At 48.3% G+C, this 16,114-nt stretch overlaps 1 protein-coding gene across 5 annotated transcripts; it reads right to left on the bottom strand.

The window, feature by feature from the left end:
• Positions 1–3,904: 3,904 nt before the first annotated feature.
• LOC125528095 (uncharacterized) lies at positions 3,905–14,209 on the bottom strand. Of its 5 annotated transcripts, none has more exons than XM_087513630.1 (11): positions 14,077–14,209; positions 13,763–13,986; positions 12,493–12,603; positions 10,169–12,411; positions 9,534–9,606; positions 6,629–9,390; positions 6,457–6,554; positions 6,110–6,235; positions 4,480–5,760; positions 4,303–4,368; positions 3,905–4,227 (listed from the first exon to the last, which is right to left on the bottom strand). In XM_087513630.1, exons 1-6 carry the CDS (start codon positions 14,168–14,170, stop codon positions 9,241–9,243), a joined length of 2,895 nt encoding a protein of 964 aa, XP_087369756.1. In that variant the 5' UTR covers positions 14,171–14,209; the 3' UTR covers positions 3,905–4,227; positions 4,303–4,368; positions 4,480–5,760; positions 6,110–6,235; positions 6,457–6,554; positions 6,629–9,240. The 5 variants fall into 5 exon arrangements, with proteins under 5 accessions (XP_087369756.1, XP_087369754.1, XP_087369753.1 ...); XM_087513628.1 differs by having other exon boundaries at positions 4,303–5,249; positions 5,534–5,760; XM_087513627.1 differs by having other exon boundaries at positions 4,303–5,760; positions 6,629–6,883; positions 7,050–9,390.
• Between the last annotated feature and the right edge of the window lie 1,905 nt (positions 14,210–16,114).

Raw genomic sequence — 16,114 nt, 5'->3', positions numbered from 1 at the left:
GTGGTACCCCGCGCGGAGATCCAGCTTGGAGAAGACTGCTGCGCCCGCCAGTTCGTCAAGGAGCTCGTCGACGATCGGGAGCGGGAACTTGTTTTTGATCGTGGCATCATTCAAACGACAGTAGTCAACGCAAAACCTCCACGTTCCGTCCTTCTTGACCAACAGGACCGGCGCCGCGTACGGGCTGACGCTGTGCGTGATAATGCCGGCGTCGAGCATCTCCTTGACCTGGCGCTCGATTTCGTCCTTCTGCAGCGGCGAGTAGCGGTACGGGCGAGTGTTGGCGGGGACTGCGCCTTCCACCAGCGTGACGGCGTGGTCATACTGGCGATGGGGCGGCAGGCCCTGGGGAGCGGCGAAGACGTCGGCTAATTCTTCCAGGAGATCGGCGAGGGGCGTCTGGCTGGCGCATTTGCGCCATGGTGGCGGTGCGCGCCCGCACGTGTCCACCATGGCCATGGCCCAGACGTCGTTCCCGTGATCATCTTGCGCAGCTCGTCGGGTTTGATCGCCTTAAGGGTGGTGGACGCCTTGGTGGGCGCGCCCCAGAGCGTCACCTCTTCGCCGTCGTGGGTGAACTTGACCCACTTGTCTTGCCAGTGGCATGTCATGGGGCTGTGTTGGGCAAGCCAGTCCATGCCCAGAATGCCATCGTACGCGCCAATGTCCAGCTCGCGCATCGGTGTGGCGAACATATGCCCCTGCATCCACCACTTGAGCTCGGGGACGATGCGGTTGCAGGAGAGACGGTCACCGTTGGCGACGCGCACGTCCACCCGCGGCATTTCTTCTGTCGCCAGCCCGAGACGATCGACGAAGGATCTGTTGACGAAGCTGTGCGAGCTGCCCGAATCAAGGAGAAGTAGCATGACCTGATTGCCCACCAATGCGCGCAGGCGGATCGTCGTCGCCGAGTCCGTGCCGTCCAGAGCGTGCGACGAGAGGAGGCAGCACTCGGGAGCATCCCCAGCAGGAGCTGGCGGCTGCGCGACCGGTCTGGGGTCGTCGAGGAGTTGCAGCGCGTGGATGGTGTCGTCAGAGAGCACCTGCCGTGATCGCCGACGCTGATGGTGAGCAGCTGGGCGGGCTGCGCACACCGGTGCTCCCGCGAGTATCGGTCGCCGCACTTGAAACACAAATTATTGGCATGGCGATAGTCACGGAGTTGCCGCTCGCGCGCGTAGTCGTCCGTGGGGGCGCAGTTGGGTGCGGCCGCCCGGGGTTGTGGTGGAGCCGCCGCCGGTGGGGGTCGCCCCGCTGGTGTGATGCGTGGGCGCACGCGCGTCGTGCCCAGTTCCTCCTCTTGAATACACGCCAACACCGATGCCCTGGTGATGCTTGAGGGCGCCTGCAGACGAACCGGGGCGCGTAGCTCGTCCTTCAGGCCCAAGACGAACTGGGTGACGAAGAACTTGGTGTTGATGGACGGATCGAGCGCGAGCAGGTGGTACATTTGCTCGTCGAACGCCGCGCGGTACTCGACAACCGTGGCGGTTTGCCGGAGTTGGAGCAGCTTGTGCATGACCACCTCGAACTCGTCGGCACCGAACTCCTCAAGCACGACGAACGTGAAGACCTCCCAGGTGATGCCGCGATGTGTTTGACGAAATGCTTGCAGCCAGTGCGCTGCTTGGCCTTCGATATACAGCGCCACGGTGGCCACCCAGTTCTGTGGTGCGACCTTGTAGAGCTCGAAGTACGCCAGGCAGTGATCTAGCCACAGGTATGGAGCGGAGCCGTCGAATCGGGGGAAGTCGTGCTTCGGTGGCTTGTGGTAGTCATTGCCGTAGTGGCCCGCTGTTGGGGAGGGAGCGACGACCGGGGTCGCGAATCTGCCCTGTGGAGGCACGGGAATCAGCGGGGGTCGATGGCCCCCGAGACGCGCGTGGGCGGTCGCCAGGCGGCCCTGTTCGATGGCCACGCGCGGCGTGTGTGGAGGCGGCGGGGGCGGTGGTGGGGGTTGTTGCGGAGCGGCGGGTTGGTGCAGCACGGTGGTGATCGACCCCGACGGCGATGCTGAGCCTTCCACCGTCTTGCGAGTCGCGTCGACGTCGGCCTGTGTCAGATCGATCTGCCTGGAGAGGCCACGCACGTCCTGCGAGATCTGCGCGTTGAAGGCGGCCTGAATCTCGATCTGCTTGTCGTGGACCGCCTTCTGCTCGTCCATCTTGGCGAGGAGGGACTCGAGCATCTTGGTGATGTTGCTGTTGCCCTCGTCCATGGCGGCCAGTACCTGACGCGTCGCCGCCGAAGCTTTGGAGGGCGCCGTGGCCGTGCTTGGAAGAGATCAAACCCCGTGACGGATTTCGTGTGAGCTTGCCGAAGCAGCACACACCGGCGCGGTGGATGTTACCGAGCTGCAACCAGCGCGGGGGAGAAAAATTTCGGGGCGATTTGGCTCTGATTACCAATTGTAACGAACCGGAGAGGTGGGGATCGGGAGTAGGTGAGTGAGAGCGAGAGAGAGAGACTTGGAGAGGAAGAAGGGGGATTGCTTCAAGAGGAAGGATTAGGATGAGTTGACAGTCTGTTACATCGCATACCCTGCCACAGGCGGCTGGCTGCCCCTTTTATCACTCCCTCGCTCTCACTCATGCACTCTTACAGCTGGGGTCCGATCCTGGACACGTCACACTGGACAAGTGGCCACGTGTGACACGCAAACTGAAAATTAGTTCAGTTGATCCCTATCTTCGGATCAATAAACAAAAATATAGTCAAAAAGCATTTCATGAGCGCAAAGTCGAAACAATTCTTGGAATTTGTGACGGCTACTTCGACGGGATTACATCAACACCCGCAGAGCTACGCAGACGATCTCTGCAGCCCGCATTGCTATCTGCCAGCAGTTGCATCAGTTAGTGTAGAAATATTTTTGCTAGCAAACCAGAAGGATCTCTTTTTCTTCTGATTAATTATGTCTTTAGAGCTTAAATGCCTACCAAAAAATGCAGAGCATGTCTGAATTTGCATCAAAACATAGTTCAGTCAGAGTCGGGAGGATATCATATGTTGAGTACTGCATGTCCATGGAAGCCAACTTATAGTCAAATTTCTGGAAAAAAAAAAGATTTAACTTCTTTGTGGGACTGGACAGTTTGTAATTACACAAGATCAAAAGCAGGTTAAAAACCTAACGGGCAGCTCCACTCTTGTCACATTTCCATCTATACTATGCTTCTGCAAAAACCTGTGCACACCCAATTGACTTGCTATGAAAAAAATATAGAGCCGCAGTCAAAGGGACCAAATGTATCCTCAAACATGTCCAAAGCCTTAAGCTTGAATGTACCCATAAAAAGATGCTATGTACACATTCTTATCCATGTTGTCTATCCTGTAAGGAAAGTACATCCTATTCTGAAACAAAATGGAATATATCTTTGATTGACCAAAATTTTAAGAAATCAAAGTACTCTGAACAAAAACTTTTAGTTATTCAGACAAAAATTCTATAGAGATCTTAAGAAAATAAAAACTAATTCAAAACATGCATATTTTGAGAAGTAGGAGTACGTGTTGCTAATTTACCTAGGTGCAGAGCACTCCCTTTCCCAGACTCCAAACTATATTGACATGCCCTGCTGTGCCATGCCCAAGCAGCCCCCTATCCTCTCTAGACGGAGCAGATATATTGATATACTAGAACATGATAGCGCGCGTTGCCGCGCCCACCCAATTTTAGAATGTAATAATCAAAGCTTTTGTAAAAAAAATGTACACTCTTGCCACATTTTTACATTTTTCAAATTTCTATTCATCATTGGACATTCGAAGGGCAAAAGAAGCGACATCTCATATTTTCTCAACAAGAACAAGAGGCCAAAAATAAGTTGATGCATGTTCTTATGAGTAGCAAATATAAGATAAAAAATCAAATAGCTCAATCTTCCGCTCTTACGTATACCTCAAAATTTGCATTTGACAGAGACAAGCAAAGCAGAAAATGAAGTGATCATCCAATCAAAGTCGATTGGCTTGAGAGGAAATTAAGCAGATAGTGTAAGAATATTTGACATGTTTCATCTACATCATACCAAGATACATGCATTTTGTAGCAACCCATGGAAATACATCGGAGTCATGGATTTGTGAAGAAAAGGGGATCGGAAGTAGATATATGATATATCACCAAGGAATCTAGGCGGAGGCAGTGCAAGTTCTATGGGAGGTCGCTCGATCAAGCCATGTGACTGGCCACATGGATCCCCGGCAAGAGCCATAAAACTGAAATAATATGTCCATGGTTACAAAAAATGCTTGCTGGAACTGAAGTGTTGAATAGGTGCAGAATAAAATTACCTCATGCTAACGACAACATTGTGCTTCGTCATCCATATATGAGTTGATGGGGATTTGAACATGTGTCTGCCGTAGAAGGTGTCGAGCCACCGCAAGCCACAGAAGCATGTTAGTAGGAGATGTTGGCCTCTTACAGTTGCGGCAAGCCTCAAGTGCTCAACCCAGTCCCAGTTTTACCTGCCTACCCATGATCCGCATCTTCATCTTCATCTTCCCATCACCCAGCACAGAGAAGCGCCCGAAGGATGCAGTGGTGTGGGACCTCTGCACGGCTGGAGGCGGCCGGAGTAGAAGTGCACCTTGACGCTCGACCTCTGCTCTCTCGCACGTCCCAGCTATTGGAACCGCCATCCTACTGCTCTCAGAAGCTCTGCCATTTTATACCAACGCCGGCGTAACTGCCCTCCCACACCGGTGGCGACGCAGTGCAGCGGAATAGGTCCACCGGGCACCCGCCAGAAAAACCGTGCCACATCCTCCGCCTGATTGTTCAAGGCGAGCACAATGGCGTGACCTGGTCGGCCGCATCTCCCCACCCAGGCCAATCCGTCGTTGCCTGCCTCGCTCTGTATTCACTGCCCGCTGATCACGGGAATATTAGAGGAGACGCCACCGATGGAGATTTTATTTCGTGACCTTATCTTTTAGGCGAGGTGGCTGCCTGAGCGGTGCTGGCGGAGAGGAGAAGAACGGCGGCAACTCGGACAGGAGAGGGAGGGATCAGGGTGCGGGGATGAAAGAAAGGCGTGGACCATCTAAACAGGCCAATGAATTCAGTGCACCGGCCCGGTTACAATACCAGCCCAATCAACCACAACAGAGCTAGAGAGTTCTGCAGATTAGCGGCCCAAGAAACGAGTGAAGACAACCAGACGACTTGCGATCGATGCAATCGGACGGCGAGCGACGGCAAAGCGCTGTGGAGGCTCCTAGGTCGTTCTGTCATACTGTTTCTTAATTTTAGAATTATTAAACATAGGCACAGCTGATAGTTTCAACCAAAGAAACTCTGTGCAAAAGAGCATAATAGATTCTGGAATAACTCAACAAGTGACCTAATCAGCGTATGGTAGTGCTAACAAAATCATAACAATACTCCAGAGGTTCATATTAAAGTGCTAACAGAATCATCGAAAGATCTCACCAATAATCATGCATCTGGATCGAATATGTGCCAAAAGTTCCCATGGTGGGTAGGAGAGTGAAAGGGAGGGAAGGGCGATATTCATACCAAATTGCACACATACAGCCGCAATCCAGATGAGCTCGACGACCACCATGAGACAAGCTCAGCCATAAGGTCTTCGACGTGGAGGGAAGGAGCTGCGACGACGACCACCAACAGCAAAAATTCAAAAAAGTGTCCTATATCAGGATTGACTCTGAATTTTCTGATTCTTTCAGCATCATTATATCAGGAAAAAAAACTTTGGGATGTAGCAGGATGTGTGTCCCGGTCTGCAAATTCAACCAAGAAAACAGAGCAAGGTCAACAGCTTGTGTACAGCAGCAATAAGAACAGAGAGAGTTTTAACCTACTGAAACAATCATCCAGATTCTTTATAGAAGAGATTACCAAAATTGTATGTACAGATTTAGATGTCATTCTTTTGCTATTTATAAGCGTTTCAGTTTTTTTTTTGTTCCTGTATGGCTTTCTGAAAAGATTTTTTTATTTTGTTTCTAAGAACTTAAGCACAACATGTATGGCAAAGAAAGATAATCTCTAAATCTTATATCAAAATATGAGCCTATAAAATTTGTTACTAAGCAACAGAAGTGTATAGATGCGGTAAATAGGACTTACCCATCACATTTGGACTTATTGTCCCCATCAAGCCACTCTACAGCAATGAACTGAATTTCAACAGTCAAGCCCATCCATCATATTCTCATAGCGATTTGAGACCATTCCACATGTAGTACACTGAACCTGCTCATGCCATTCAAAAGTTAGGCATTTGATGAAAGGCAGACTCATTGATTATAAATTGAAATATTAAATCAAAGGCAAAAACAAAGGGCACATGAGATTGCAGACGACCACCAAATGTGTGATGAATAACAGTTGTGACGAGCACGAACCCACCACAAAAATAACTAATAAAACAGCACTGGAGCAGCACATGCATACATGGAGAGAATGAACCGCACCTCAATGGCAGACGAAGCTCAACTTAGATGAAACTAAAAGGAACACCCGTTGCCCGACCCAGGAATGAGAACAAGCAACCAGCTCACCTCACAGGAACCTGGGCAACACAAAAGCACATCAGCAAATACACAGGCGGCAGCACCATGAATCAAAACACAAAGAGAAGCTTACCCTAAAAAGCACAACAAGAAGCAACAGCTCCAGTCATACGAACTGCCTGCATGGGAAAGATCAACCGGAGCAAAAACAAGAACAACAGGAGCACTGTCCTGAGCGCACCCGGGCAGAGCGACAAACCCGTCACCTGCCCACCTTTGTGGTCCATGACTCTTGCAAGACACAATCAATCAGTCAAGCTCCTCGCGCGCGCTAGTTCCAATTATGAAGCCTGCACATTTGCTAGCAGTTTCCTCCGGCAACAACCTCCTTGGAAAAAATATCCAACGAATCCAACACAAAGAACATCTCATTGGCATTTATTTATTTGTCTATCTCCAAGCAATACATCCAACGAACCATGCTATGCATTCACGGCCTACTTGCAACTAATTTGGAATAAAGATTAAAGGAACCCTCAAGTACAGGAACTAACCTGTCGTAAGAACCTTCCAGGAACAAGATGGATACAGAAGTGCAGGCCTCCAGCGATGGCTGAGTTGGGACGACAGAGGCGAAGCAGCGCTTGACGGCAACAGCGGAGCAGCGTCGGGCGTGTTGCTCCTGCCGAGGAAGATGGTGACGGTGCCGTGGACCACCGTCGCTGCAAGCGTGGGGATGGAGGCAGAGCTGCATCGGCGGCTGGCGCGAAGAAGTGGGCGGAGCTCCTCGATGCCATCCCCTTGCTCCCATCCTCTGCAACCACCATGGACGTCGGCTGGAACTCGAGGACAGAAGGCTTGGGGAAGAAAAGGGTCTCAGGGGGGCGCCTTCTCCAGTGGCCAGCGTCGGAGGTGATGGAATGGGCCGATGGAGCAGAGGCGGCGGCAAGCAGGGATGGGGCGGCAGCCGCGCTAACCCTAGCCCCCAGGAGGAGTAAACGAGAGAGAGAGAGAGAGAGAGAGAGAGAATGAGGAGGCGAGCAGAGGACACAAAGTGCCCCACTGGCCAGCGCGAACCTCTCTCGTGATTGGCTGCCAGGCACAGTATACCTGTGATGACGTGGACGTCGCGAGAGGGCGCCATCGCGCGTAGCTTATTGTTGTGGATTTTGTTTAGAGATACTAAGAAGCAAATACTCCCTCATCTTATATTTTGATACAGAGGGAGTAGTAACCAAAATATGTTTTTTTTGTCACGTACTGAAGTTCAAGGTTTAACTTTGTGGCATTCCTTAAAAGAAGCACTTTCCAAGGAAATCAAACAAATGGGTTAATTACGTCGTTTAGCGGCAGTCCACAAAATTATGGGCTACATGTTTAGACTGAATGGAAAATCAATAATGACCGGAACTGATGTAACAAATCACAACATTCGCCATTGGAATTAAACTAATCAAAACCTTACATCTATCAGCCACATAAACATTATTATTTTATGATTGAAATCAACCATCCAGGACCTCCACAGTAGTAGCTGGACCGGTAATCCTTTATAAGAATAACAGTACAATGAAATAACCAGCACATCATATTTGCCTGTATTAGTCATTTCCAGCAGGGGAATTGTTCTCCGGCATACATGAACATCTCAGCCTCTTGGGCACGGTTGCCTGTCTCCCTTAACTAGTCCTCTCCCTAGTAATATTGTTATACTTCCAAAAAAATCATTGAATAGGCAACCTCCCATGTGTGAACAATTCCCTCAACTTTTCAGTATTTGCAATAAAACCTGAGTGTGCTGTAAAAAATATTCAGCAGGTTGACACTGCCTCCTTCAGAAGGAGATTGTCTCCTAATTTGGCTCAGCAACGGAACACTTTGTCTGTTTCTACTAGTACCGTTCCTCTTGACCCTACTCCTGATGAGATATGGTGGGCTTTTGCCAAGAAATATATTCTTACTACTAAATCCATGTACGAATGTTTGGAGAGTAACATGGCTGGTGGTCATTATAAGTGGATTAGGGATGCAGAAATTCCATTGAAAATTCAAATGTTCTTGTGGTGGTTCTTCCAAGGTATTGTTCTAACTAGGGAGGTGATACAACCCTCGGTCCCAAACAAGTTAGGGTAGGCCAGAAATGAAACCCATAAGATCTCGCAACCAACTCATGGTTCTGGCACATGGATAGCTAGCTCCCACGCACCCATGTCCATAGCTAGTTCTTTGGTGATACTCCCCTAACTAGGGAGGTGATGAGAACGGGAAATGGTCTGGTAATCCTATGTGCTCATTTCATGACCAGGTTGAAACCTCTCAACATTTGTTGTGTTGTGGCCAATAGGCACAATTGTGTGAAGACCTGTTGGTGTTGTCTTTGGAACTTCGTTTTGTCATTAGGTGCCAGATGGTGTAGTGGCCTTTCCTATTGGAAATTGTGACGGTGACTATATGCTTATTTGCTGGAAAAAAATACAGCTTTTTTACATAACCCTATACCCACAACAACAGACTAACAGATAGCAGAGGCTTATGAAGCCCCCTGGTAAGATGTAATGCTTGCAATCTACATGTTTCATCCAGAAGCATGGGGCAGAAGCCAGCATTACAAACTATGTACAGTCTTACAAGATAATGGACAAGAGCTGGCTCGAAGAGGTGAATGAAAGGTTAGGCAAGCATGCCACAATAGCTGCACTAGGTGCCAGATGGCCAGTACCTTTTTGAGGCAAAAGTTGATCAGTACTAGGATCCTGATTTTTTCTTCATATTCCTCCATTTGACTCTCAGATCACTCGCAAGGCGTGACCTGTGAAATGTATCCTTGCCATATTCTAATATCTGAGTCCACGGAATTGGTGCATCATCCTTTGGGGTGAACTTTAACATTGCATCCTGAGTCAGAATAGCCAATGGTGTTATGTTAGCATGCTAGCAAGAACACAACTACATACACGTTAGTAACTAGGAAATTTAGCAAAAGATGGCAGAAGATTTCAGCATCAGTAATGTCAGTTAACTTTCTGGGGTATGCATACCCTCAAAGCTTGCTCTTCTTCTTCTGTCCAACAGAGCTTTGGGCGCCTTCCAGGTGGTGCAAGAGGAGGAATGCTGCAAAGACAGATATGGCTCAGTTTCTGAAATTACAAAAACAGACGCCATTACAATGTACACTTCCAAATATATAAAGTTTCACAATAATTGGAAAACATATTCAGTTAACTACACTCTAACTTCACTATCGCATATGTAACTTCATTCTAACCATGAATTCTCAAAAGCTCTTGCGGATTTGAAATTGACCCTGAATAAAGAGGCTGACTTTCCTCTATATCAAATATCATGACATAGAGTGGCAAGTCTGATTAGAGATATAATCTCCTAAAGTTTTGATCATCTTGAAGCTAATTAGCATCATACTATCTACGGTGCTGAACAAATAATAGAAAGTGCTTGTGCAAGAGCACTGGAACTCAGTAAGTTCGGCCTCACAAACATCCACCCTACAGCTTTTTCTTTATCTCAGATCAACTATACAGATTTACTTATCACAAGTCTAAATGAAGATGTTCGATGTCGTTTAATTATAGGTTAACCAGTTAGATATTTTTAAGTACTCCAAAGAATATGATCGGGGAAAGAAGTGCTTATGAAGCTCCTTCTTAACACTTACTAACGCTTGTGTTGATATTGTTTGCTTGATGGTGAAGGCATCTGCTGATCCTGGCATCGCAATGGTTTTTTAGCATTACAAGATACCACTGTCTCCTTTTCTTGGAATCTTGCTTTGTGGTGTCTCATGTTTCGCCAAGGAGGCGACGACCGCTTGCCAGAATTATTTGAAGATGTAGCTTCTATTTCATCGGAACTTTTGGGGTCGTGAGAATTTGTAAGACTGTCATGTTTTTCAGCCTCAACAGTCTGGTTGGCAACAGGACTGCGTCTATTCTGAGATGAATGTTGCACAGCATAAAATGAATTGCCATTACCATCTTCATGGGCTTCTGCACCTTCCGCAGACTGCTCAACTTGTTTTCTTTTATTTTGGAGTACACAATCTTTATTGGGTGCAATATCACAATTCAGACCAAAAGATGCCTTTTCAGTGATTACGCCCTCAGGACAAGCGCCACTTTTAGCATTTGTTTTCTGCTTCTTCCTCTGCTGACCAGGTTCTAGATCCTTATGAGAAAGATTATATGTATCGGACTGATGGTTACCTTGCCTTTTGGAAGCATCACACCCATTCAGCTGACCCTCTTCAGGATGTACATCACTTGTATCATTTGTTCTCTGCTTTTCCCTCTGCTCACCAGGTTCTTCACCCTTATGAGAAAGGTCATCTGCTTCAGACTGACCTTGCCTTTTGGATGTATTATGCTCATTCGAGTGATCCTTGCTATTGGTAGCTGTTTGCTGTTTTCCAGTAGATTGTTCATGGTGTTCCTTTGGGAATTGCTGTGTGCCAAGGAAAGCAGATAGGTTCTTCCTAGCTTCCAAATATGTTTTTTTAGCCTTTTGATATGCTTCACTAGCTTTAGTATAGAAGCATACAGGGCAATAAAACTGGCCAGAAACATCAAATGTCACTGATGACCCAAAACAGCTTTCATGAGAAACTAATGAGCAGCTGCTACATTTCAGCAACTGGCCATCTTTACCACATTTTATGCATAAATCTTGTTCCGTAAAGCCCTGAGTGGAACCATTGGCATCTTTATCCTGACTACAGGACGGCATATTGCCCATCAATGATAGAAGACAAGCGGCTGCAAACCCACTGGGACTGTCATTGGAGCGGTGCACATTTGATGTCGCATTGCAGCAAGGAGAAACTAGAGCAGTCTTCCTACCATAGGATGTATTATTTTCCAAGATGTTGCCGTCATCATGTAGTGCTGGATTGGCTTTGTCAGCAAAACTGACTTCCAGAAGAACCTTATCTTTCTTCTCCTTAAACAATGTAGAAGGCCCTGTGGCATTCTCTTGTAGAAGGTTGGTTTCAGATTTATCTCCTTGAACAGCCCCATTGCAGCTAACAGAAGGTACAACACCAGCAGTTCGCAGATTCCGTTCATTATGACCAGAATCCTTTTCCACTGTCTCAATCCTAGCACTACCCTCATCCAAAACATGACTTGCTTTCTCACTGCTGTCATGTTGCAGTGAACTCCTTCGAGTTTTTCTGCCATGTAGTTCTGCAATTACGCCTGTACCATCCACAGTAACAAACTCAGGCAAGGATCTTGTTTCAGATGTAGTTGCCAGTAAAGCATCAGTGCTTCTGTCAGAATCTGGAGCCACCGTAGCCTGCATGGTCAATCCTTCATGGCTGAGATTCTTTGATAAATGAATGTTGGTGCCATTACCATGTGATCTCTCTCCATCATTATCATGGAATGAATTTTTGTACTTGTCTCCACAGGATTCTTGTTGAAGAATGGTAGTTGGACTCTTTTCTTGGGACATGGTAGTCTCCGCCGCAACCTGCTTTGACATAAGTCCAGTATTACCTCGAAGCAAAGTAGCACTGCAGGTAGCTGAAGCAGGCTCGGCTGTAATGGGCATGTTTCTATTATCACTACTTGGACTCGTTTGTGCGGATCTGACACTGACACCAACACCAATAGTATCTTCTTGAGGGCGGTCGTAACACCGCGTAGATGGTTCATGGAAATCGGGAGTTGGCACCATAGGATCCTTCTGCACATTTCTTGTGAAAGTTTCGCTCACAAAATCGGTTACACTCTCTCGCTGAAGATCAGAACTATCTGTAGGGCACCCATGCCTCTCAGCATTTACATCATGATCCGGGTTGATACTGCACAGCGACTGGTCAATGCCATTGTTCTTGCCACCCTTCTCCACTGGGGGCGGTGGGACCATACACGTGATGTCTGTGTTCACTTCTCTAAGCTGAACATAAAACGAGAAGATCAATCATACGTGAAGCGAGCCTTTTTATTTTCAGTTTTGAGAATAATTTTTTTGACATACCAGCTCAAAAGAAGTTTCTGGTAAAGCAGGTGTCTTGATGCATATAAACTTTTGGATATCCTTGCCAAAAGGCAGAAGCATATCTTTCTCCAAGCTTCCTGAACTACCAACCTGCAGATATTACATTCATGTAAAGCAAAAAACTCAAAAACATCTGGACACTAGCTAAATAGCAGCATGTATTAGCTACCACAAATTAAAGACACCAGAGCATATGATGATTGTTTCGCCAAGGTACAAGGAGTGGTAATCATAAAAGAGCACCGGACATAACCATTAGAAACATGCATAATTATGTGATGTGCAATATCTAACGGCATCCCTGCTCCTTACACAAGTTAAAGAATTTAAATATTCAACTGTAAAGTGATGCTGTTATGATCTGTAGGGACATCGTAAACGTATAACTTGCTAGAATACCCTTTGCTGAGGTAATGTCTATTGGGCGTTGGCACTTGGAAGGACTTGAGACACAATTGCCAAGGGATATATCATGTTTCATATCACAAGAAACATGAGCTCAAATAATAACATCGTCTAGCCTAGCAAGTAGCAAAATTGGTGAACTACAGCACTGGATCAATGAACAACTCATTAGGTACAAGCAGACAAGTTCTCCACAGAGAACATGACATATTAAAGGTGTATGCTTGCTTTCAGCCTCACAAAAGCCCACTACTGTTGACTAAATACCAAAAATGAGATGCCTGTCAGAATTTAGAACGCTGCCATATTTTGAGCCATTGATAAGCACACATTATTACATACTGCAAACAATACGCAAAGTATGCTCTTGTTATGTTCGTGGCTATTGTCGCTGAACACAATCACTTCATGAATCAGTGAAAACATAACTCTACCACCTATGGAAGAAATGCAAAACTAAATAACAAGCCCCATCCGTGGAATCAATTGCTGATTCGCTGTATAGTGGAGCCCGTCGTCTCCAACTTTTAACTGCAAGGACTACATTTCGGCCACCGGATGAATCAACCTTGAATGAGCATGTTTTGCATTCTTTAAGGAAGGAATTAAGATTATGAGTTGTGGTCTGACTTTGCATCATGATCTGGACAAGATTTAATCTAACTAGCACAATACTTAGGAGCAAATGCAGAGACGGTGTCTTCCATCTTGCTATACTTTTGTGTCTGAACCAAATTTCAATCACTTTACTACACAAGTATTATTCCAGTTATGACAAAAGGTAAACCAAAAGTCTGAAGCTATGAACCACCAGAATGCACGTGGTAACAAAAGCACCGCATACCTGTCCGAGCAACTCAATCAGCAATTCCTCGCAAGAGCGTGTGGCATCAACCCTAAGCGTCCCGCCCCCCGCCACCCCCGCCGCCGCCGCCGCGGCCTCGCCCTCGCCATCGCCCTCGCCCGGGCCGGCGAGGGAGACGACCTCCTGCAGGCATCGGAGCGCAACCCGCTCCCGCGTCTCCTCCGGTGCGCCCGCGAGGGACTCCGGCAAGACGCCCACCAGCGCTGCGGAGCACCGATAACCCTAGGTGAGATCATTGAAAGCGTCGAGGTGGTCGGAATAGGCAGAGCGTCCTCTCACGGTGCTGATAATACCTTTGATGAGGGAGAAGTCGAGGGCCTCGTCGCCGGCGAGGGCGTCGGCCACCCAGTGGGCGGCGAAGCGGCAGGCGGAGAAGGGGGTCGGCATTGTGAACCACCCAGAGGAGTTTGAGGGGCAAAACTGCAAAAAAAAAAATGCTCCACTTCTTTTCTTTGGCAGATCAAACGGAGCGCGGCGTCGCGCCCGGCCGCGGCACGGACTGGGCCGTCATTTCGTTACTTCTCCGTACGTGGGCTGGCCCAGCAGCGTGAGATTCCCCCCAGGCCCGGCCCTGAGGGAGCGCTACAGCCCATTGGGCCTGGCCGAAACAATTCCGCACAGCGCGGGCAGACAGTTTCGCTGCCCGTCCGTAGAGCCGCCGCCGGCAGCCGAGGTTCCTCGCACAAAAATCAAGCGCTCGATTCTTTCTTCTCCTCTTCACATTGACGCTCGCTTCACCCTGGTCGTCAGGCAGGCACGGGCTCGGCGGCGCCGGGCACGCTCCACCGCGACGGCGGCGGCTGATTGACCGGCACTCGCGGCAGCAGATGCACAGTGCGTGTTCCGAACTTTTCTTAATCTTTTTCTCCATTTTAGTAGTACTTCCGATCTCTCCTGGTAATTGAGAATACAGTATGATTCTTAGTTATTGATCGATTAGTTCATCCTAGGCTCTTACCAGTCGATCAAATTTAAGCTGTAGTTTTGCAAATTTAGCGATCGTTCTAATTATCCTGGTGGTAGAGTCGTACCACAATCATCCGTAGCGCCATGATCAAAACCTTGGCGGCGAATCTGGCATGCTGTTATTGGATGCAAATAAAAACCTTGCACGGAAGAAATAGGCATGCATGGCAGTGCCTTCTTATTTCTTTGTCTGGTCATTGACCAGTATACAGAGAGGTTCTTTTAGAATTGAAATACTTTTTTGAGAGTACGCAAATTGTATGTAATAGTTTATATATATATATATATATAAAGAATTATAAGTACAAGGCAACTACCACTCGCTGCGAATAATAAGCATAGCACAAGCTCACATCCGGCTAGTCAAACGGCGGCCCCCCACGACAACACAAACTACAACACAAAAGAGTCTACCCAAAACCGAGAACCTCATTGCGTCTCGATCGACATCGTTCTCCTCCGAAGAACATCAGCTCCTGTCAAGCTTCTCTTGTCGACGCACCATCCCCCTTGATGCCTAAGGAGGTGGCAAGAGATTGGCAGGACTCGATCCGACCCGAGGAAGGTACCGTCTTGGATTCACCATCCGGAGAAGAACACGATCAGGACAACGGCGAACACCGGAGGAGCGCAACATAGGAACTCCATATCTCCTGGCACGATGTTCCCAACAGAAGGACGATGTCGAAGACGCCGCCATCGTACCGATCCAGCATCGAATCGAGTTTTTTGCCCAGAGACAACTGCCAACACCAAGCAAGCGAGGGAAATGGCAACACACTCAGCGACGCCTCCAGGGAGGGAAACGACACCCACGGGTGCCATCATCGCCGGCCCAGCCAAAATAGAACAAGATTTTCATCCGTAGTGTCGTGCATCTCCACTCCTCCAAGGTTTCAGGCAGCACTGCCCAAGATGCCTTATCCTCCACAGCAAATTGTCATCGAAGCCGTGCAGCAATGGACCTCCCCCACCCACACTGCCGAGATACCGCGACCTAGACCACCACCGACAAATCATACGAGGAGCAACCACAACCAGCCATGTTGTGCCAGGGCCAGATCCACCGTGTCGGCCTTCACACCCACACCAAGGACTGCCACCAGTTCGGATCTGACCAGCAACACCGACCAAACCCCGACGCGAACTCTCTCGAGGCAACATCGAGACGCCCCTCACATGGAGGCAGCCGACGGCCCGCTGCCCGCTAGGATTTTTCCTGGTCGGGCCTCCTCGGCGCTGCCACCTCCACGGCTAAGCTCGTGCCGCCGCCACGAGCAGTGCCAGCGCACCACCCTCCTCCATCGCCCCGCCGCGCTCCCCCCTTCGCCCCTTATCTCTTCATCATCGTCGGTTCCGTTACTT

This window comes from Triticum urartu, chromosome 3A (assembly GCF_056163025.1).
Source record: "Triticum urartu cultivar PI428250 chromosome 3A, HENAU_Tu73, whole genome shotgun sequence".
NCBI lineage: Eukaryota > Viridiplantae > Streptophyta > Magnoliopsida > Poales > Poaceae > Triticum > Triticum urartu.
Note: the sequence above shows the minus strand (reverse complement) of the source record. Positions and strands in the feature narration are given on the sequence as shown.

Coding starts and splice junctions, on each gene's coding strand:
- LOC125528095 (XM_087513626.1), bottom strand. CDS start 14,170: ATGCCGACCCCCTTCTCCGCCTGCCGCTTCGCCGCCCACTGGGTGGCC. Junction 13,987..14,076: donor CGACTTCTCCCTCATCAAAG/GTATTATCAGCA, acceptor GGTGCTCCGCAG/CGCTGGTGGGCGTCTTGCCG. Junction 9,391..9,533: donor AAGAAGAGCAAGCTTTGAGG/GTATGCATACCC, acceptor ATTCTGACTCAG/GATGCAATGTTAAAGTTCAC.